The sequence below is a fragment of the Oreochromis niloticus genome, linkage group LG17, assembly GCF_001858045.2.
Source record: "Oreochromis niloticus isolate F11D_XX linkage group LG17, O_niloticus_UMD_NMBU, whole genome shotgun sequence".
Taxonomy (NCBI): Eukaryota; Metazoa; Chordata; class Actinopteri; order Cichliformes; family Cichlidae; genus Oreochromis; species Oreochromis niloticus.
The window spans coordinates 2,688,908-2,711,885 of NC_031981.2; the positions used below are offsets into that span (position 1 = coordinate 2,688,908).

The 22,978-nt window shown below is 41.1% G+C and overlaps 2 protein-coding genes across 6 annotated transcripts in view; both read left to right on the forward strand.

The window, feature by feature from the left end:
- anos1b (anosmin 1b) overlaps positions 1-9,481 on the forward strand; it is a 48,106-nt gene extending 38,625 nt beyond the window's left edge. For both annotated transcript variants that reach the window (XM_025899863.1, XM_005451834.4), the window contains exons 9-15: positions 4,644-4,782; positions 5,974-6,228; positions 6,612-6,706; positions 7,016-7,178; positions 7,434-7,666; positions 8,268-8,411; positions 8,511-9,481. In XM_025899863.1, the coding sequence (XP_025755648.1) occupies positions 4,644-4,782; positions 5,974-6,228; positions 6,612-6,706; positions 7,016-7,178; positions 7,434-7,666; positions 8,268-8,408 (1,026 nt within the window). In that variant the 3' untranslated portion in view covers positions 8,409-8,411; positions 8,511-9,481. The remainder of the gene's footprint in view (positions 1-4,643; positions 4,783-5,973; positions 6,229-6,611; positions 6,707-7,015; positions 7,179-7,433; positions 7,667-8,267; positions 8,412-8,510) is intronic.
- Positions 9,482-11,757: 2,276 nt separating this feature from the next.
- LOC100693244 (sentrin-specific protease 5) lies at positions 11,758-22,843 on the forward strand. Of its 4 annotated transcripts, none has more exons than XR_003214563.1 (10): positions 11,758-11,884; positions 14,003-15,716; positions 16,300-16,405; positions 17,012-17,159; positions 17,252-17,299; positions 17,422-17,499; positions 18,605-18,742; positions 20,021-20,810; positions 21,143-21,193; positions 21,363-21,377. XR_003214563.1 is itself a non-coding variant. In XM_003445116.5 (10 exons), the coding sequence occupies exons 2-10, from the start codon at positions 14,261-14,263 to the stop codon at positions 21,471-21,473; spliced, it is 2,220 nt and encodes a 739-aa protein (XP_003445164.1). In that variant the 5' UTR covers positions 11,758-11,884; positions 14,003-14,260; the 3' UTR covers positions 21,474-22,843. The 4 variants fall into 4 exon arrangements, 3 of the variants coding, with proteins under 3 accessions (XP_003445164.1, XP_013126726.1, XP_025755467.1); XM_003445116.5 differs by having other exon boundaries at positions 20,727-20,810; positions 21,363-22,843; XM_025899682.1 differs by lacking the exon at positions 11,758-11,884 and adding an exon at positions 11,926-12,235 and having other exon boundaries at positions 20,727-20,810; positions 21,363-22,843.
- The last annotated feature ends 135 nt before the right edge of the window (positions 22,844-22,978 follow it).

Here is a 22,978-nt window from a genome sequence, read left to right on the forward strand (position 1 = left end):
ATCAGGAAAAAGCCTGCAAGCTTAGGTTTGCAAAGTTGCATCTGAACAAATCCCAAGACTTCAGGAACAATGGCGTTTGGACAGACAAGACAAAAATGGAGATGTTTGGCTGCGATACATTACACCATTTTTAGCAAAAACCGAACACAGCATATGGGCACAAACGCCTCATACCAACTGTCAAGCAGGTTGGTGGAGGGGTGATGATTTAGGCTTGTTGTGCAGCCACTTGGGCCCCTCACAGTCATTAAGTTGACCATGAACTCCTCTGTACACAAAAATATTCTCGAGTCAGATTTGTCTGACAGCTAAAACTTGGCCTAAAGTGGGTCATGGAACAAGACAGTGACACCATATTGGCCACGATAGATTTGCTGAAAAAAAAAAAAGTGGAGTGTTGCAATGGTTTAGTCAAAGTCCAGACCTTACTGAAGGTCTGTGACGGACCTTAAGACAGTTATGCATAAACAAATGGCTGCATTTGGCATTAGGTCCTTTCCGGCAAATCAGCATGTAGTAACAGAAGGATGGGACTTTCTTTTCTGCAAAGTTGGCTTTGTAAAAAAAAATTGTAAAATCAGTTAATAAGATCAATATTCCATTTTCGCTACCTCTAACTCCTATTTATTGTGTATCATGTGAGCAACCACCTTTCAGTACAGTGTCATCAACCGGTCGCAGCAGATGGCCCCGCCCCTCCCTGAGCCTTGTTCTGCGGGAGGTTTCTTCCTGTTAAAAGGGAGTTTTTCCTTCCCACTGTCGCCAAAGTGCTTGCTCATAGGGGGCAGGACTGTACTGGGACAAAAAACCAGCCCGGGCATTTTGACTAGGGACCAGCCCACCAAGTAATATAGGAAAAGCCATAAAGCCTTTGAATGAAACCAAATGCTGTTGTGACAGTGATGTACACTATCTTGTTGGTATATATGTATCAATCTAATAAACTTAAACCTACACCATCCTCCCTATTCTGGTATTTTAAACAGTACTTGCCGGAAATATCAAACAACCTAATCAATAATTACATATACCTAACTAGCAGGGTTGCCAACTCCCAGCAAAAAAATAGGGAACCACCCCCCACCCTCCGCATCATGATGCTTAATCGACGTAATCGAATATAATTTATTGCCAGGGTAAAACAAATGCACAGAAACCAATTATTTTTCTACAGTAATTAAATAGATTCAACATCTTTCTGCAACAGAATTGCAGACTGCACACATGGAACCTTCCCAAAGGAAAAAGTACTATAGCTTACTAGGGTATATTAGACCTAACAGTTACTATATACAGTAATGGACTTCTATACATTTTACATCAGATTAAAACTTTGGGTGTAAGATTCAGATAATTATTTATTAAAAGCGAGACATTTTAAATGAGAATAAGAAAGAAAAGTATATCTTTGTGCCCCCCTTTCCCTCTTAATGCCCTACCTGGCCCCCTGGCAACACTTTGCTAGACCCGCCCCTGCACAGATACCAGCTGTCAGCTACATAGAAAAGGATCCTGGTGTTATTTGTCTCTCAGAAACAGTTCATAACTTCCCTTCCACTCATTCATGTCACCTAAAAGGTAAACCTGTTTCTCCATCACCTGTTCAGCTGTGATGATTCAGTAAGGACATCTCCTGGTTTCAGCTTCATGTTTCCCTCTCACCACATATCGGTTTGGATATCTGGTGAGAGGGAAACTGTGTGTTGACCAGCACCTTTACAGCTGTGGCTCCAGCAAACGTCAGCTGATACTAGAAAGTAGTATTAAATAAATTATAACAACAACTTATCAAGCTTAAACGTGCTGCTGTCGTTTAGCGCGACATCCGCTGGTTTTGTCTTTCTGGCGCAAAGTGGGGGATAAACAAACGAGACGGGACTTAGAACAGCAAAGCCGATCAGCTGATCATTGAACAGTTTCATGATTGAAGTAGCAACAGGAGAGGGAGGGGGAGAGAATGGGAGAAAAAGAGGCAGCTATGCAGCATAAAGACACAGAATAACTCCAGCTTTGTGTCTTTTTTTAAATTTTTGCTGAAGTTCGGGACAAATCGCGTTCCGTTACACCTAAATATGGAACTTTAAAGTTCGACCTCATCGGCTGTAATTGGTCCAGACCAGAGTCGATCATGACCAATTGGCCAATCCATCGCCTTTCATTGTTTATACAAAAAACCGAACACAGCATATGGGCACAAAAAGTTGGCCCATAAAAACGAAAAATCACCATCAGCGGGCTGATGGCCAGTCCAGCTATGATAGGGGGTCATATGATTGTTGGGTTTTTTTCTGTATGTATTATTGTAGGGTCTACCTTACAATATAAAGCACCTTGAGGCGACTGTTGTTGTGATTTGGTGCCGTATAAATAAAGTTGAATTGAATTGAATAGGAATAAGATGTAGCACATATATTATATATTTCCTATGAAGTATAACAGCGCACAATAACACCACATACCCTGAATACACAAGCGGTGTAGCTGCACCCGAGAGGTTTTATTATGCCTGTAAACGTACGCACCTTACACACACACACACACACACACACACACACACACACACACACACACACACGTTTTCATATATTTGTGGGGACATCTAATTGACATATTGCTTTTCCCTAGCCCCTTGTCTAACTCTTACCATCAAAAATGAATGCCTAACCCTAACGTTGTTTGGTCCCCACAACGATATGTAAACACGTAAACACACACACACACGGTCCTCGTTGTGATTGCTATGGGGATTTTACAGGCCTGTGCAGTAAAATCTTAAACACTTAAACTTAAATTTGATTGAGCTACTGTGCTGGAGTAGCAAACTTATAAAAACTCATTAAGCGTGTATGATGTACTCCGCATGTCTGAGCTGTAGCGTTACGAACATTAACAGGACTTTGAATCATCCTTCAAATGACACAATGTGCATCTTAATTCAAGATGTCAATTCAAATAAGGGGCAAAAATGAGCCATTGAAAAAAAACATGCTCTTCTTTATCTTTGTTAAATATGTTTGTGAAACGTTTCCACTAAAATTGATAAAGCTCCAATTTATAGATGCTAAAAACGATCTGTACTCATGTGGTCCAAGAATGAGATGCAAAGAATGATGGGATATGAAGTCAGTTTACAAAGTAACACATTGCTGTTTTGTTGCTTAATTCAGTGACTTCTAACTTGTGAAAGATTTTTTGAAATGTGCTGTTTAAATTATATTTAATGCAGCCGTTATACTTAAAGGGGAGGATTTTCTTATCCTGATTATAGGAATGATGATGATGATGTAATACGCTTATGATGCAGTTAAGTCCAGTCAGCAGTACCAAAATACCCATAATCACAGTAAATAACACAGATATTATAGCTTTGACGTAACAGGTACGGTAGCCTGTGGACTGACTGAACATTTTTTCCTCCAAATGGTAAACACAGTACTTGTACGAGACTCTTCAGCTTTAGATCCTCTTTTTGAAGTACGATGTTAACATTTACTTCAGACAAAAAGCTCAAGCATAAACATCAAAGTGCGGCACACTTATATGGACGTAGCTATCCTAAGTAGTGATGGCGATCCCAGACTGAGCCTGGTGGAGCCATTTATCTGTAGTCTGGTCCTCTGTTCTGCTTGGCTGGGAGGTCTGGAATTTAAATGAGCCCCCCCCTAACTAGTGTTTCCTACTTGCAGCTGCATCTACAAACACACACACATACACACAAATCAGAATCACAACAGGTAGGTAGGACCCAGAACAACATAGCTATCATAGCTATGCTGTGTGAAACTGTTTTCATATCACAGAAAGCAGTCTGTGAGCACAACATGTTATATTCCCAGGATTGGGATAAAACACATATCCTGTCAATCAGGAATTTCTGCAGTAGTGGAGAAAGCTAGCATTTAAACCTCGTGGTAAAGTGGGGAATTCAGAGGAAGTACTCGAATGTGAAAAAGACTCTGCTGAATCAGTGCTTTTAAATATATGGTTCATAGCTTTCTTACATGTAATGTCCACTGACATTATTCCAAACGTCTCTCGCTCTATCCGCTACACAAACGACACACACACACACACACACACACACATGCACACACACACACACACACACACACGCACACACGCACACACACACACACAGCTGTACAAGGCACATGTTTTGTCTATCTCGAAGGTAATGGACATCCTTTTACCCCACTTTGTGTGCAGGAAGCACACACACGCAGATTTATCATGCAATCATCTCTTTGTTGTGACTAGTACCAGTCCACACAGACAAACAGACCTGATTGACTGAGAGCCTGTTAACGAGCTGTCAGTCAAACAGCAGGCTAATGCAGAACAGGCCTGGACTGTCAGTCCTGAGGAGGGACCATGGAGAGGGTGACACAACTGGGGTTTCTATGGCGATGATGCTGACGACGTATCAAAGTTAGCAGGTTTTCTTGGACCTCGTCTGCAGCGTTAGTGTTGTTAGTGTTCTTCAGCATTTTTATGATGGTGTCACTCTTTACGTGATCCCTGTCCAGATTTAGCTAGTAAATCTGCAGCAGTACAGACTGAAAAGTTGCTCATTTGTTGGACTAGATGTGCAAAAAAAGACAAAATCCGTCTCTATAATCAGTCTTTCTATTCCTGTCTTTTAGGCGCAGTGTGAAGTGTGGCTGCACGGTCTACCGCCTGCAACTTCCTACCTGCTCTCTGTCCAGACGGTGGCCTACTGGGGTCAGAAGAGACTGAAGAGTCCTAGAGCACAGCTTGTCTTCACTACCATCCCTCATGCAGGTAATGAAAGCAAACAGCTGTCCTGTGGAGCCAGGTGATTTGACTTTACAATGAAGATGCCAAGTATATTTCTTCAATGCAAAAAGAGTAAAATTGTGCAGAGGGGTGGGGTTATGTGCAAGCGCCATCCTGGAGCCTCCAACTGTCAGCAAGAAAGCAAATTTCCCAAAACGTCTGAAGCATTCATTTAATTTGAGTCAAGTATAAATGTGCTTTTTTTGTGGTGGGACTTGAGTGTGTGAGAGTGCATGGCAGCGCCACTGCTTCTCACAGCTGTAGTTCATTTTAAGTAATTATTTCTAGGTGTAAATGTTTGTGCATTTGCATTACATAGTTTACCATAAATCCAAGCCATCTCTCTCAACAGTTTGGATGATTACCATCGAGCCTTCAGTGGATTTTGGAGAGTTTTTGTCATGTGGAAATAAACATTACAAATATAAGAGGTGCTAAATAAATGCAGCCTTCCTGGCCAAGTTTAGACTTTAGTGTTGTTGCGATTCAGCAAGAAAGCCATAAATTATTAGTTACTTATTTTTGAATATGTCATTGTTAGCTTGTCATGACATTAGGAAATACTACTTATGCAGCACAGTCCACAGAAGCTGTTTGTTAGCAGAGCCATACGTTATTGAGTTAATGATTTTCCTGTAAGTTCAGAGCTGCTTCGTTTGCTGACTCTCGACATATTCTGTCTACATACAGCTGCACTGTTTAAACACAGAGTACAGTGGAAAGTTGGTGATGTTAATGGTCTTCCAGGCAACAGAGGTATTTATAGGTGACCTATCGGGTCAGCTCAGCAGAGGATTATAGCCAGCTGCAGCTCTATTACCAAACCACATACCAACAACTTTATATGGAACATACTGCCATTCATAATTTGGGAGTATTAATATTTTTACATAGTCTCTGTTAGCTGTTAGCTCATTAGCTGTTTGCTCATCCCTAATGAGGGTCAGTTAGGCCAAGGAGTGTTTCCGCTAGCTACAGCTGCAGTCTCATTACCAGTTTATGATAATTCCACAGTGTAAGTTCCCTGTACTGTGTAACAGGTCTGTATACACAAAACATGCACATGGTCAATATGCAATCCACAGAGAAAACAATTTGGAGACACACAAAAGTAAAGTTTTACGCTGAGTTATTTTCCTCCGTCTCTTTTCCGTCCTCTCGACCTGACTCGACCAGACTCGACCAAAGGTGATGATTTCTCCAATGAGCTCCCCTCTTCTTCCTCTTCATCTTCATCCTCCCTTCCTTCTTCTCTTTCGCTCTCTTCTTTCTCGCCTTCTTCCTCTGACCTCCCGCTTTCCTCCTCTCTCCCTCACCCTGAAACCCCTCTGAGCCCCGTCGCCCTCGGAAACCTGCGGCTGGAGGTCGCCGCCCCTCATTACCATAACAACCAGCTCCAGGTGAAGGTGTTCTGGAAGTGGCCTCAGCATGGTGAGTTGGTCTAGAAACACTAAACAACTGAACACACTCCTGAGAAGATTATAAAAATATTCAACTTGAATAAGAGTAGAGTCAGTCGGCTCTAAGCTTTATTATGTGTCAGATAATCCCACAGGTCCACTGTAGTAACTCGAATTAGCGTAAGCCGAGCCTTCCAGCCCCTGACTTAAGGCTTAATCACTTTCAAATGGGTGATTTTGGTTTTTACACTCGATTCCACTCACTGAAATGTTGAAGTCGCAGAAAAAACAACAGTTAATTCTTCAAATCAAGCTGATAAGAAGTTAAAAAAAGTTGACAAAAGAAGCATTTATTTTTCTATATCATTAGTTTTTACACACAAAAAGTAAACTCTTTGGTCTTTTCACTAACAGCGAGACAGAGACAGGCTGGGCCGTACATTTTGAGGTGGCGACCGCATACCTGCAGCACTAATGTGACAAGCACGGAGAGAACAACTACGGTGCAGGTATACGCACACGGGTGGGGGCTGAACACTGTAAAGATGTGTTGTTATTCTGTAACTGCAACTGTGTGTATATGCGTGGATTAGACATCACATTGCATCATCATAACATGAATAAGTGCACTTCTATGGAGCAGTACAGTTCAGTCTCTGTGTGTGTGTATTGTGTCTCTAAGAAATACTCGATACACTTTTTATATTACAAGCTGCTTATGAGACAGGTGTGGAGACAAAAATAGGAGTAATATGTGTGTCAGTTTTAACTATAACTATAAACATTTCCTGTTTTTTTAAAATTTCCCCTCTCTCCAGGGCACTCATCACACCATCACAGGCTTGCTGTTCGCCTGTAAGTACCGGGTTGCTGTGGCGCTGAAAGCTGACCCACGGTCAGAGGCTGTTGCCTGGCTTACAACCCCGACTTGCTCCTCTGTCAGGGTCAGGGGAGGCAAAAGTTTTCCGTGCAACACTGAGGGTAGGGGTAACTATTTACAGATGCATTCGTGGTGTTCACTAATCCTTTTTTTAAAATACCTTTTTGATGATCAGTTTGAATACAAGCACTGAAAAACCACATAATCTCACAACATTCAAGTAATTTTGCTAAACAGCCTTTTTTGCATGCACTCGGTTAACTGTTCAATTCACATGATTGTCATTATAATCAAACTCCTTAATTTAACATGGTTTGAAATCATTCAGATAATGTTTTGGCTTTCCTTTGCATCAGAGCGCCTCCTGTCAGGCAGAAAGGTAGTACTGCGTCCAGAACGACTGACCGCAGACTTCCAACAGGTCAACGGTACTCTGCTCGCCACCTTTCGTTGGAGGTTGTCCCAGCACGCGCTTCACCCGACAGCTGTCGAGGGTTTCCAGTTCACCTGGACGCTTCAGTCAGAGGTTTCGGGGAAAACCGATGGACTGGAAGACACGCTCATCTCCCAGACACAGACTATCGCACCGGTGAGACAAAGCGAAAGCGTAGATAGTGACAGCTATCGAGGAAAATGACTAGAGACGGTGTGTTTGTGTTTTTGTGTGAGTCAAAAAGCAGTTTCATGTCCAGTTTCTTTTTTGCCTTTGTCTTTTAGAGAATTGAGCTTTGGGGAATCAAAAATGAAATGAACAAAAAAAATAATCACTCAGTAAAAAATTATAATAAACATTACCAGACTTCAGAGCTTACTGTTAAAAACCCATCAATGACACACGCCGTTGATTGTAATTTATTATTTTTTTAGTTGTTTAGTTGCTAGAATATCACACACATGCCTGAAAGTAGTCCCCAACAAATGTCTATTGAAACATCCTGTGCTTAAAACTACAGTGCTTACCAACATTTTTTGCCTCTTAGAGAATATAACTGTGACCCACTGTGTGATAGATAGGTTGATATGGCTTAGTAAGCAGTGCTGTAAAGTGATGAACCTGGAGGTGAGAGCCATTGTTACCATTTAAAAAGAAAAAAAGTGTTAGGTTTGGCCTCTTCATTTAACATTTCATCCTATTTATGCTTTTACTTTAGTGAGATTCTTTTTTTGTGAACTTTCTTCTTCCTCCGCAGTCTCAGAGGTCGGTGACAGTCTTTGGTCTCCAGGCCGACAGCGTTTACCAGCTGCAGCTCCAGGTGCTAACAGCAGGGGGCAGCAGTGGCGCCGCAGTCTCCAAGACCATATATACTCCAGCTATCAACACAACGCTTTAATAGGTAATCACATAAGCACGATTTATTTTTTTCTCTGAAACGTTCACATTTTGAAAATCTTTCCTCTTTTGTTCTCTTACCTGTGCCGATCTTTTCTTGCAGGCTCCAGCTGCAGCACCTCCACCATCACTTACAAAAGCGTCTACTTTTCTGTAGTCTTCCACTGTGCACTAAGGGAACATGACTTAAACTATAAAATAAAGAACGTTAATCTCTGAAATTTAGATTCCTCTCAGATTAAAGATATTTTCTCTTTTGTATTTTTTTTTTTTCTCATCGAATCACTTTCCAAAGATTATGAAGGTTACGGGCTTGCTCTAATGGTTAACAGCATGAGCCTTTATTATTTTGTAAGAATTTAATATCAACTGTACATATACATGGTGCCAGTTTGTGTTGGTACTGACAACCACATCCCTGTTTTATTTTTCTCATGTCTGTGAAAATTGAGACTTCTCGCACGGCTGCGTTTGGATAAAGATGAGATTCATAAAGTCTAAAAAGCTTATGTCACTCGAGCCAAATGACACTTGGACGGAGACTCTGTGTGTCTGTTGTTTTTGATCATGCTAGTAGAGAAAACATAGCACTGACCTTATGTACAATAAGTTATGTATAGCAACAACAGGCCGACTGTTATATCTCGATGCATAATCTGCTGCATAATCTCTGAGGTTAGTGCGGTCTTAATGTAAACTCAGACATTTTCATATTTTGTCCGTATGTTTTAAACTTGTTTGTTTGTTTGCTTGTTTTTACTTTTGTAAATGTAATTGTTCGACCAAATCCGGGCTGTGTGAATAATTTTTTACATAATAGTACGCCCATTTCATTAAACGATGAAAGCTAACGTAGCTACATCTGTGGTCGTCAGACTCCTTTGTTAAAAGTCAGATTGTTGCTTTGAGTCTGTTGGAAACTGCTGGTGTGCAACCAGTAAGTTAATATTCTCTTATGTAACCTTTTCCTGTTCATAATTTGTAGTTTAAGCTTTTACTTTTTTTGACTGGTAGATTTATTTATTGTTTTCTGTTTCTTTTTTTTTTGTAATTAAAGATGATAAAAATATGGTATATGTTGTGTCACTGATGTGGTAAATATGAAAGATGATGATGTTCATAATGATGCTCATAGCGTTTGTGAAAGCAGAGAGCAAATGTTGACTGTAACCGTGAAGTCTGAGCTATTTAATGGTGATATCGAATCCTCTAGGTTTTATCACTGCAGATGACACCAGCTGGGTAATCAGTAATAACAGTAACTACATTAAGTCCAAAGCTTTTAGAGGTATTAGTTTAATTTAAACAGTGCAAAGTAAAGTATAATAAATGTTTCAGTCCAGGAAAACGTGCTGTAGCTTCATCTGCCTTAGAGTCATGTTGTTACAGAGTTTAAACACGTTTAAATTTGATTGTGCATTAACTGTCACCTCATATTGTCCAAAGGTCGCAGTCTGTGTTCCTTCACTAATAACAGATTGTTTATAAAAGCTGATTAATAACTAATCAGCTTTTATAACCAAGCTGTCATTAATATTTCAAGGGGGGAAATTTCTGCAGGTTAAGCCGTTTATATGTTTTACATCGATCGACTGCAAGAACGAATAAAATAAACAGTAACTTCTTCAGGCTCATCAGGAAACTTGGCAGGGAGCAGATTCACTTCTGTCTGGCTAGCATGCTCAGTTTTTGCTAAACATCGGTCATTTCTTGAAAATTCAGTGAATATGTCCCAACTGATTATTCCAGAATCAGCTGGTTTTATTTATTTATTTTTTCATGTTACAGGCTCACAGTGGATTTGCCTTAACGAAGCTTTGTAAGTGCAGGAGTTGACAGGAACATTTACAGGGCTGAAAAATTCATTTAAGGTCTACCGAAAATTGCAATGAAATCAATTTTACACCACACCATCAATACCATGATTACAAAACTTTTAATTTTAATGGGAGTTTCGTTTTAATGGAGTGAGATAGAAAATAAACCAAAAAGAAAGAAAAAAAATTCCATAAATGTTATAAACTGGTTTACACGTCATTGAGTGAACTAAGTATTTAATCCCCAAGCAAAACATCACTTAGCGCTTGATGGAGAAACTCTTATTGCAAAGGACATCGGTAACATGTTTCTTGTAGTTGGTCACCAGGTTTGCAAACATCTCAGGAGGGATTTTGACCCACTCCTCTTTTCAGAAGCTCTCTAAATCCTGTAGGGTTTACTGGCTGCTGCCTGACAACTCTTTTGTTGCTGTGCTCGTATGTTTTGGGCCATTGTCATGATGGAAAACCCATCCATGACTCATCTTCACTCCTCTGGCTGAGGGAAGGATGTTCTCGCCCATGCACATGGCCCCTCAATGCTTCTTTGTGTTATAATCATATAATTAATATAATCTCTTCTAGAGTTGATGCCAGAGAGCTTGATTTTGGTTTAATCTGGCCGCAGCACTTTCTCCCAAGCCTTCTCTGGATCATCTGGATGTTCACTGGCAACCTTAAGATGGGCTTGTGCGCGTGCCTTCTTGACCCCTTGACCATAATGGTGTTCTTGATGACTGTGGTCACCGATCATTAACAAGGTCCTCCTGGATAGTTTTGGGCTGAACCACCACCTTTCTCATGATCATCCGCACCCCATGATGCCAGATCTTCCATGGAGCTCCAGAGTGAGGGCGACTGATGGTCATTTTATATTTCTTGTATTTCCCTGTAACTGCACCAACAGCTGACACCTTCTTACCAAGCTTCTTGCTTATGGTCTTGGAGCCAATTCCACCTTTGTGCAGGTGGTGAAGAGGCCAGAAAAGAAGAAATTGATTCTGTGGACAGGTGTGCTTTATACAGGTAACAGGTTTAGATCATCAGTATCTGTATTAATTAACTAGTTTACTGATTGATTCACTGTAACCTGTGGGCCACGAGGAAACATAGTGGGAGCCAGAATTCAGGTAGGGTTGTTGGAGATCAAATACTTATTTCAGTGACATGAAAATCAGTATGACCCACCACAACTACAGTTTATTTATCTAAATATGCCCTCAGGTATGAACCGCGTCAAATGTACACAACGAACAATAAAATGTTCACCGTATTGTTAAAACAGGAGCTTTTGTAACATTACCCCTTTTTTGTCGTCAATCAATCTTTATTGACAGACTTTACGTCTGTCAATAAAAAAAAAACTATGGACGTAAAGTTTTTGAACATGAACAATAAAAATAAATAAATAAAACATAAAGATAAAAACAAAAAAATGCAATCAAATTAAATAAATAAAATAAAGCTTTTGTCTCTTGCATCGCGGTAGAAATGAAATAAAAAGAGAGACTCTGAAATCTGAAGGATGCTTCGCGACAGCTTCCGGACACAGCCGAAGCGCCCCCGAAGCAGTGACGCAATCAACGAGCGACGGCAGCTTTGATTGTTGTTTGTGCAAATCGTGGCCAGACAAAACTCAGTTTGTTGTTTGACTGACAAGGTATAGTAGAAATATGTTTCTTGTAGCTTCTTGCTGTGGTTTGGCTCATCAGATCCGGCAGACTTCGAGTAATGACTCGCAGCTCGTTCTTTGTCTTTTTGCGCCCCCAACTTCCTCTTGAAAATGGAGGAAATGTGTGTAGTCGTTGCTTTGTGTTTTCGCCTGTGCTTTGGCTGCAGCTAGCTAACTTAGCTCGCTTGAGCGCAATGACAAACTTGTGCAGAACTTTGTGCAACGTCATATCATGCCACCCGTTAAATAATTTGGTGGTGCGCTATACTGCTGAATGATGTGCGGACTGCTCCGTTTGTGGGAGCAGCTAACGGAGCAGTTTTCATTTAACTTAATAACGTAAGTGAATTTTACCAGGCATTTGTAACGACAGCAATTTCTCCCTGTGTAGTTGCTAATTCATGTCACGCTCAGAGTTTCCCTAAGCCACATGGTACTGTTTTAAAAGGCAGCATTAACTTTAAGAGCACAGTAGCATGCAATGTTAGTCATGTGCTTAGTATTTGTGGAAAAAAGTAACGGCGCGCTGTAACAACAAGTGAATCCTGTCTGACCATCAAACCACCTGTTAATCAAACAGCGATGTACTCAGATGCTTTGTAATCAAGCGGATAAATAATCAAAGTGCCTGTTTTCGGTTTTTTTCTTCTTGGGTCCTCAATTTAGGCGTCATAGCAAGGGATCATCTGCCCCCATCCCACCCCGTCCCTAGCATCCTCCTCTGTCCCCATCCCACCCCGTCCCTAGCATCCTCCTCTGTCACACCAATCCTCTCATTCATTGCATCCATGAACCTTTTCCTCCTTCCTGGCAGCTCCATCCTTTGTCCAATATGTCCAGTATTTCTTCTCTGTACATGTCAAAACCATTACTAGTCATAGTACCTATATTTAAAGGCCCTACTTTCACTCCCACACACCTGCCTTTCTGAACATGCCTTTCTCCTTCCCTCTTCCTTTGTCTTCGGCCAACAGTAGCCCAGTTTCTACGAGCACTGGGAAACGGTCGCTTTTAACCCAGGCCCTGACCGACCCTGTATAGAAATCTCCTTCTTGATGTTCCGCATGTTTGATTTTAGAAAGATTTTTACACAGGATGCCCTTCTCGATGCAAGCCTCCCCATTTATTCAGGCCCGAGACCAGAACTAGGAGTACACTGGCCTCCAGCCCAGTCTCATCTAGTTTTTTTTTTTCTTTTTTTTGAAGTTTCAAAGTTTTTTTATTTATAGTATCAGGCAGAGAAATTGCCCTGTGTCATCTTAAGACTGTTGATGTTTACATGTCCCTGGAAATTGATCATTAACAATTCTCTCCACATTTGTGAATTGGAGGGATACAGGTGTATGAGTGAAGGTGGACGACTTAAAATACCCATGTAAGCAATGCACACTGCAAAAGACGGGTGAAAAAGAGACTGCAGACAGGGCAGGGTGGGTGATGAGTGTCAGTTGTGATTTTTGGTAGAAGGATGGTAGCAAGAGTGGAAAAAAAAAGGTTTACAAGTTGAAGGAGAGTCCTGTGGTGTATCCCATGAGACCAGCTTAATCATTTTAGTGAATTATGTTGAGCTTAATTTGTCAGTTTTTCAGCGTCAGGAACATGAGATAGTTTGGACATGTGTAAAGCAGGGATCGAGGATGCGCTCGGCAAGGATGCTAAAGATGGAGCTGCTGTGCAGGAGGAAAAGAGAAAGACCGCAGTGCAGATTCCTGTAGTGAAGGAGGACGTGCAGTAGGGTTGGTGTGACAGAAGGTGACACTAAAGATGAGGGCTGAGATAGAGGCAGCTTCCAGCTGCTCCCTGACTTAAAACAGTCAGTGTGCACAGAACAAGGAACGCTCCTCCTAGTGAGACAAGCTAGGGCAAATTTTATTTGATGCACATCTTGTATGCCTGATTTATTTTCTGTGCACTGCGATGTGTGTATCTTTTTAATTGTTTTGGTTTCTTTGCCACAGTTGAAATCCCACCTGCTGTTATATTGTAGGGCTGCTTTTATCTGCGTTTGTTCTGCTGATATAAACGTGTTTGTTGAAGTTGAGCCTCGCAGATGAATGAGCAAAAACAGACTTTTCCTCTCTCCTTTTTTTCTTCTCTACCAATTAGGGGACCATGACGGTATTATAACACACAGAAAAGTGTCCAACCTGCACATTCATGTCTGCTGTCATCAATACCATCTATGGTTGGAAAGGCTTAAGAACAATGGCAAACGTGCTGGCTAGAAGAACACCTAAAGGGAAGCGAGAGCATAACATCTAGAAAGGCTGTTATACTGCCGGTCCAACAAACCAAAAGGGAAGCGAGGACAGGAGAGCAGAGAGCGGGTATTGGGATGGGGTTAAGAAGCCAAAGGAGGACGTCATGGTTCACAGCGGCTCTGCTTCCCCAATGAACACAACACCGTCAGCATCACCTCATTTAACTACAGCACCTCCTTTAGTCCCTCCATCTGGAGGTACTACAGATCAGGACCAAACCCAGTCCCCCACTAAACTCCTCACCGCAGGCCTTACCTCCAACTCCAGTCTGACTCAGACCGGCACTCCTGCTGATACAGAGCAGCCTGTTGTAATCCCAGCCAAAGCATTAACTACTAAGTCAAGCCAGGAATCAGTCTGGTCTTCTACACAGACACCAACACCTGTTCCCGGCCCAGTCAATGGCCGCACATCGGGCAGGAAGAGGACTCCAAAGTCCTGTGACTGTTGTGGCCCCAACAGAACGGGGCACAATGTCAGAACCTCGGGGAAGGGGAGAGGAAGAGGAAGGGTGGCCGGCAGGGACCCTGGGGTCACTCCTAAAAGGAAAGTGGACCAGCTGACGCATATCAAGAGCTTTGATTTGACCAAGGGGGAAGTAAACGATGAAGATAAGGTGCAAATGGCTGTTGCACTGGCTAATACACAGTCACATACGCCTGTTGCCAAGGCTGTCACCGTCCCCTTGCAGGAAGAATCCCTAAGGAACTGTGTCATTCCAGAGAAAGGAGATGCGCATAAAAAGGAGGATGCATTGATAGACAGCTCCGCGGCATCTGATGTAGTAGAAAAAAGAGGTGGGGATGACAAGAGTGCAGATGTCCGATTGATAGGTACTGTGGGCGTGGGGTCACTAGTGGTTAGAGGTCAAGGAAGGGAAATGATGAAAGCCGCAAGCGCATCGAATATGGACATTAACACTGAAGTTAAAAAGGGAGATACAGGTGGTGCTGCTGTCTGTTCTAAAACCGAGGCCTTGGCTCCATCAGTGGTGCAGAGGGAAATTCAAGATGCACAGATGCATCACGGGGACCAGAATGACCCCAGCTCAGTTAATTGTCCACTTAGAAACGGCGAGACGGTAGACCTGTCTGACACCGACGGAGAAGGAGAGGAAAGCAACATGATTGTGACCGACCCTGGAAACGTACAGCTGTCCATCTCATGGCAGTCAGGCCACGCTTCGAGATCAGGAACAACTCAGGACCTTGACTCTGAGATGCAGGTGGATCAAGTCCCCGACGGAACAGACCGAGTTGCTTTATTGGTAGCGCTGTCCAATGGAAATGTTACGGCACCAGCAGACCACAACCGTGGATCTACAACTATGGAGGTGGACAGTTCTCATCCGGCTGTGGTTCCTCCACCAGACTACTGCCCTGTTACAGTGAGCAGCAACCAACACGGCGGGGCATTAAGTGACCACAGACTGTATTGTCAGCCTGGCACCTGGGAGAAAGACCAGATGGATGAAATGATGCACGAGAATCGGTCAGAAAACACAGATGTAACGATGCAGCATCAGGAGAGTCTGGAGCAGCTTACTGATACCATCCATGGTAAGATGTGGTTTAGGGTTCACGGTGCGAAACCATGCCTGAGCGTGAATATATTCATCACCCTCTCCGTTTGGTAAATGATTGATGTTTTACACACAAAGAAGCGACTGCTGAGGGCATCAGCATTTTTTTTATGTCATAAAAGATCCATAAAACATTCCTGGCCTTGTCCAGTAAGTGTTAATGTGCACACATTTGATCTAAGCTCATGTTTATACATAATTAATCATTCATGACATATTTTCTTATCTCCCAGAAGGAGAACTAAATGCATGTGTTGATTTGGTCGCTTGTATAATCCATTTCTGGTTAGGTAGTTTTCTGTTCAACAAAAAGGATGAGCAAAGTTAATTTTTAATAAATGTTTATTTTTTTTCCTCTTTTAAAATTTTGAAACAACATAAATGCTCCAGGACAGCATTTTGTTGACATTACTGAGGCTTGCAGGTAAACTAGGAAACAAGACTGTCAAAAAAGTAGCATTCCCTGCATTAGATAAGATTTCTGTGTTAGCTGGTCTCGGATTAAAAACCAAACACACTGGGGCACATAATCACTTTAATGACGACTTTCTCTGTTTTAGAGTTTCTGGAGAGCTTCTATATAAAATACGGCAGTTTCATTCCTCTCAGTGAATCTGATGTCCGGGAACACCTGAAGAAGGAGAGCAAGTGTGACCTCAGCAACAGGTTGGCACAAACTCAGTTTGATTTCACCTGTCTGACGGTTATTAATGTAGATAAGCTGCACTTTTGAGACAGTTGCCCAAACTGCAGTGAGGAAACTAAAACGCGTTGTTGAGAAACGAAGTGTTGAGCCACTCCTCCTTTCTTCATATTTTGCTTCCGTGGAGTCTTTCTTGTAATTCTTAAAGAGGTCAAGAACAAAAGTTTTCTAGGATTTCTGAAGGTCTTCACTTTGACTGCTTACTTCTGCTTTCTTTTACCAAATATTGACTCACAAGTTTGTTAGAACTGTACAAACTCTGGTTTTGTCTTGCTATATTTCCATTGATGTTTTCATATAAAGAAATGAGGACTGGCTCAATACTCATCATGGTGATGATGATGCTTGATGGCAAACCATCCCTGTTTGAATAATGCTTTATTGGTCCAACAGGATTTAGACAAATCAGCTGCTTACATTAGCATCCGTCTTCTTCTAGAAGTTTCTGTTGTCTTTTTCAGCATTATTCTCTCTCTTGTTTCTTAGACTGTCACTAAATAAATAGATGAACCTCATATACAGAAGTTTTATTAGGATTTTTTTTTTCTCCGTGTGTGTCTGTGTTTTAGTGGGTTGGACATCAAAAGGGAGATGTCTCGGTACAAGTCGGGGCTGTCTTCTGCTCCTGTGGCAGGCTTCATGGTCACGTATAATAAACACACACTAAGGCTGGAGGACCTCGGCACACTGGAGGAACAGAACTGGCTCAATGATCAGGTAAAGAGAGGAATACAGTATTCCTCCTAATGAGGAGCTGTAACTGTATTACACCTTCAGTACTGATATCACGTTACCTTTTTGCATGTCAGATTATCAACATGTATGGAGAACTCATTATGGAGGCTACGGAGCACAAGGTAAGGCTGAGTGTGTTTGTAGGGTTATGGTTGTTTAAAAAAAAAAAAAAATAGTCACTGGTTATTTTTGAGAATCTAGAAATCTAAATATTCTTTTTTTTTTTACTGTTTCTTTCTCTTAGGTTCATTTTTTCAACAGCTTTTTCCACAAGCAGCTTGTGGCCAAAGGTTACGATGGCGTGAAGAGATGGACCAAGAAAGTAAGGACATTTGGCTTCATTGGAATCAGTTTTTACTGGAAGCTGCAGGAAACTAGATTCAGTTACTTTAAATGTTTCTGTCGGGTCTGGGTGCTCCTGCTGAGAACCATCATCTAAATACAAACCACAGCCTGGTTTCCAGGAAAGGTGGAGCACTACACTCTAAAGTGAAACTGAGTCAAGTTACTTGAAAATGGTAATTAGTTGCTAATTACTGGTTACTTCTCCAATAAAGTAATCCGGTTACTTTACGGATTACTTATTTTCACAAGTAATTAGTTAGTTTATTACTTAGTTACTTTTTAAAAACATGATATAGAACCTGAATAAAGCAATAGACCTTTCAGCCCAAATCTATTTTTCTCCATAATCCGTCACATAAAACTGAATCAAATGAAAAAGTCTCTTTTTAACTTTATTATTTTTAATCTTTTAACTTTATGCATTAAGCAAAAATTAAATTATATGCAACATTCTCTGACTTGAAGAAATTTGTTTAATATTTAAACCTATTTTCTGCATATTCCAGCACATAAACTAAAATAATGTTTTGTGTTTACACGCAGTCTTTCAAATAGACGCAAGTAAGACACAGCAACATGTCAGTGGGGGGATCCGGAGGTTTCTCTGTGAAGGTCACATCCCTGTGGCAGCGTGCTCGCTGCTCGCTCAGATCTGAAGTTTAATTTTTCGCTGTAGAAAGAAGTTTTCTTCCCACGGCGGATGCTATGTTTTAGTCACTTTTTACAGAATCAAACTCAAAGTAATGTGAGTACTTCCAAGCTTTAAACGCTGCATGGTCGTACTCTCACCATCACTCCATATTATCCGTTGTTGATCTGCACGCGTCACACAGCGTGACACAAAACAAATGTGTGGTTTGAATGATTGCTTTCACCCCGTGTGTTATTGGAAATGTAAACAATGAAAGTGAATCAGATACATTTTATTCTCAAACCTGTAATCTGCATCGTAGTATTCGAGTTTTGTTTGTTATTTGCTGATTGTTAATTGTTAATTGACAATTGTTGACCTGTAGTGTGTTCCTTTCTGACAAAGCGTGTGTGTGTGTGTGTGTGTGTGTTAATTTGTGCGATCGTTTCAGGTCGACTTGTTCTCCAAGTGGCTGTTGCTAATTCCCATCCATTTAGAAATCCACTGGTCCCTCGTCACGGTCACCATGGCGACCAAAACCATCAGCTACTATGACAGCCAAGGCATCGTGTTCAGACACACCACAGATGTGAGCAACTCTGCGCATGTTGATGTTGTTTTGTATTGTAGTTTCTCAGTTTCAGAGAACGAGGCAGGAATGCAGTTTTTCTGCTCTTTAGACAAATAAATTATTGGGCTCCGTAGATCATTGTTCAGTTAATTTCTTCATTTTTAAAGAAATTCAGGGGATTCATCATAAGGCTTATGTTTAATTCTTACTCCAAATCAGTTTGTGGTTGCATGGAATATTTTTGGTAAATTTTATATTTTTTTTAGGGTGCTGATTCCAAAAATGATCTCCATTTTCCTCCCCACGTACAGTTTTTTTTTTTTTTTTTTTTTTTTGCAAAACAGGAGGAGTTTACATTGAAGAGAAGAAAAAGAACAACAGTGATGGAAAAAATAAATATTTTATTACAATTAACTATGCATAATTTCCTTACCTTTCGCTTTTGGGACACGATCATCTGAGCTCCTCACATGCCAAACCCACCGTGCCCTCCCCCTCCTACTGACCCCCCTCTATTCCTCACATTTTCTATGTGTATTTCTCTTGAGTCTCGCTCTTAAAAATATTAAATTAATGTAAGAAATAATTATTGGATACCATATTTTTCGGACCATAAGGCGCATGGAGAGAATAAAAACAATCAGATAAGTCAAACCTTACTCAGCTCATTCTTCTTGCTTCCTCCACTTCCGTACCATTGACTCATTATTGTTGAATCCTCTCACAGCTGCTCTATTCCCATGTTGTTGCAGTATATTAATGACTAACCTCGTATTGTGGATGGATTATCTCAGTTGTTCTCCTGACTGAAGTTTGGTCCGTTTACAGCATCCTGCCATGCGATTGCATTTGTCCCTAACCATCGGGAACCCTCACGTTAACTTTTATCAAGTGGAAAAAAGTTAGCGTTCATCCTCCAGCTTCACTGTGTTTATGCTATGCTGACATAGCTGTGTCGCTAGCGATCACGTAGCACATCATTATATAGCAGCTAGCCCAACTTCAGTAACCCTACAAACGTCACTGCTGTTTAGTTTTCTGTCTTCATTTATGTTGGAAGTGATAGCAGAGCTGTACGTTTGAATGTTTCAGAAATCTCTCAGTCAGAACATGCTATATCATGTTTAGGTGGAAGCTAGCGAGCTAACTTCCTGCTAACTTCTAATTCAGTTAAACTTCATAAATTCTGTTTTCATGGATGCCTGGATGTTAAACTTAATTGTTACACCTGGTAAAGCAGCAACGCTGATCATTTTTATTAAAGATGAAAGAATTTAACTCTCAGTGATGCCGCAGTGTTCGTTTGACTTTGGGACCCGAAGCAGACAGAGATTAGGACCCAGATTCCTCCGCGAGGCTCCTGACTCCAACAATCCATCAAGCAGTGTGGCTTCATAGCTTACCAAAGTCGGACTAAAACATTTTTGACAGATTTTTGAGGGTGTGTACCACATAAAATCTGTTCGAGGTCAGTAAGCACAACCAGAATTCATACATAAGGTGCACTGGATTATAAGGTGAACGCTTGATTTTTGAGAAAATTAAAGGATTTTAAGTGCGCCTTATAATGCAGAAAAATGTTTTTGTTTGTGTGTTGTTGTTTTTTTTGTTTGTTGGTTTTTTGGTTTTTTTGTTGGTTTTTTTTTTTTAGTCAAGTGACAGACACCAGATTTCAGTTTAAAAAGGGAAAGTGTACACTTAACTACACTAAAAACATGAGTTTTGCATGAAAAATTGACGAGATGGATTTTTTTCAAATATTTTTCCCAGCTTCAGTGAGTAAATGTCTGTAAGAAACTGCCAAAAAATCCTTTGCAGTTTTTTGGTTGCAGACCTGTGTAATCCACAGCATCTTCTGTTCCCTGAACATTTACATAAATGTAGTTTCCGACCTTGCTGTCTCGCAGAATTTTAGATGTACTAAAATACATGCTTGTGCTGTAATGCTACATCTCTGCACCGTAATCACTGTAGCGGTTCTGTCTGTGTGACCTCCCATCAGAACATTATGAAGTACCTTCAGTCTGAAGCAAGAGAGAAGAAACAGACAGCTTTCCAGAAAGGCTGGAAGATTACTATAATCAAGGTAACGCTGATCCCAGACCTGTGTAAACACACACCCATTTACCTTTGCTCTTTGAAAACAGGGAAGATTATTTATTTTGCCCAGAGTAGTTCAGGAAAGTTGAAGTTTGAAAACATTTGCTTATTTTTCATACGTAAATCTTTGACTTTTCTTGTTGTTACCTTTAATTAGCATTTATATATCTACCATCACTTTTTCTTTTTCCCAGGAAGTATGTATGTCCTAAGTCAAATTATAAAGTGCCATGAATGTAAATACAGCTGAAATATATGCAAACAGTTGAGCCCACAAACTACAGCAAACTGCAGTGTTGACTGTGATTTATTCCTCAGGGTATTCCTCAGCAGAAGAACGACAGCGACTGTGGGGTATTTGTCCTTGAGGTGAGATTATGCATCTCTTTCACGATTCCCTGGCAGAATAGGAAATAAAATAGATATGGAGCGTTTCTCCTGCCTTAAGTTTCTACACAAATTTAATTTGTTCGCTCTCACTGGAGGGCGAATAACACAGAAGAAAAACCTCACCACTGTCCATCTTTGTATTTACCAGTACTGCCGCTGCCTCTCTGTGAAGCAGCCACTGCTGTTCAGTCAGGACGACATGCCTCGCATTCGCAAGAGAATCTACAAGGAGCTGTGCGACCGTCGTCTCAACGACTGAACGACTGATTATCGGCCGCCTTCACTCACTGACTTGCTCGCCTGGTTACACGAGATGGTCTATCCGAGTGTGTCAGATGGCCTTTTCCATTGAAGGCCAGTTACATAAGCTAACACAACCTGGCCATCTGTTTTCCAGGGAGCCCCAACTGCCCATCTGCCTGCCCGACTGAAAGCTGAGCGCTGTCTTTTGGGACTTATGGTCATTTTTGGAGTTCAGTTACAGTCTTGTAGCTCAGCAGATTTGTTTTTTAGACTCACAAATTTTCAAGAACTACTGATGTGGCCCCCTACTGACCTGTACACTTAGGGTCGTTTCAGCTTTCTACAGCTACCACCTTCAGAGGATTTTTTTCCGAGACCCCTCCCTTTAAAGAAGCGACTGAACGAAACAAGTGTTACATCAGCCTGGACCAATAGGAAGGACCTTTAATCCTACATGGAGTGGCCTTAATGCTCGATGGCCATTTTAAACTGAATGACAGTTTTAACCATTTGTTTTATGCTGGACTCCCCAGCAGCGTCACACTCGCAGTCATGTGCATGTTCTACAACATGTTAATAAAGCTAACGTATGAGTGACAGTGGACCAGACGTTCACTTAAAACTTGAAGGTTGGAGTTGGTTTCGTTCTCCTGGACTAGACAAGATATTTGCACGGTTAGAGGCCTATACAACGAAGTCTAGAATTTCAACTGAATGTACCATCCATGTTTTCTTCTTTGCACCACATGGGCTAATGGCTTGAAACAGGGAGAGTAGATTTGCCGTAGTTTTTTTTTTTTTTTTTTTTTTCCGGGTAAAGTTTCAGGTTTTTGAGACTTTATCCCAGCTGATATCTTAATAAAATTCCAGGTTTTGAATCATGTTATCTTTTTAGTTAGACTTTTCCCCTGTTTTTTCTATGACCTTATGGTAAGTTGGTTTCAAACGGGACTTTTCCAGACATTTTTGCAAAAATAAATCGTGTCTTGATACTATATCGTTTAAACCCATCAGTTACTTGTATTTTTCAGTAAATCTGCAGTTGAGCTACGCTGCTAGCTGCTGATCTAAGGACCAGGGTGGATTCTCCAACATTAGTGTCCCTGCTTCATACGGCTGCATTAACACAGATGAGGAAAGACTTTAGATAAGTGGGTGATTACAGAGCGGCTTCCGATCAGAGAAACAAGTAGACCTCAGTTATTTTCATTCAACCGGTTTTTCCGACCTGGATTTAGTTGTTATATTCAATTATGTGTATTTACAGATTGTATTGTTCCTTTTTCTGGCCTACTACTGTATGTGCTTGCTCTGGCTAAGAACCACAGTGGTTTCTGGACTGTTTTTATTGTTGTTATTAAAAGGCCAATACTGCTGGAAACACTGCTGCATGATTTCCTGTAATTTGTTTACAACAAGAACCGCAGGGTGCCATAAATAAATAAATAAATAACCATACACACATGGAAAAAAGATAAATTAAAAAGCTCCAGCTGATGTCCTCGAGATACAGAAATGGTA

What these genes read in the sequence shown, in the direction of transcription:
- LOC100693244 (XM_003445116.5), top strand. Translation starts at nt 14,261, where the DNA reads ATGGTTCACAGCGGCTCTGCTTCCCCAATGAACACAACACCGTCAGCA. An exon ending in TGAAGAGATGGACCAAGAAA is followed by an intron (nt 17,500 to 18,604) that starts GTAAGGACATTT and finishes CGATCGTTTCAG; the next exon opens with GTCGACTTGTTCTCCAAGTG. An exon ending in GGAAGATTACTATAATCAAG is followed by an intron (nt 20,811 to 21,142) that starts GTAACGCTGATC and finishes TTTATTCCTCAG; the next exon opens with GGTATTCCTCAGCAGAAGAA.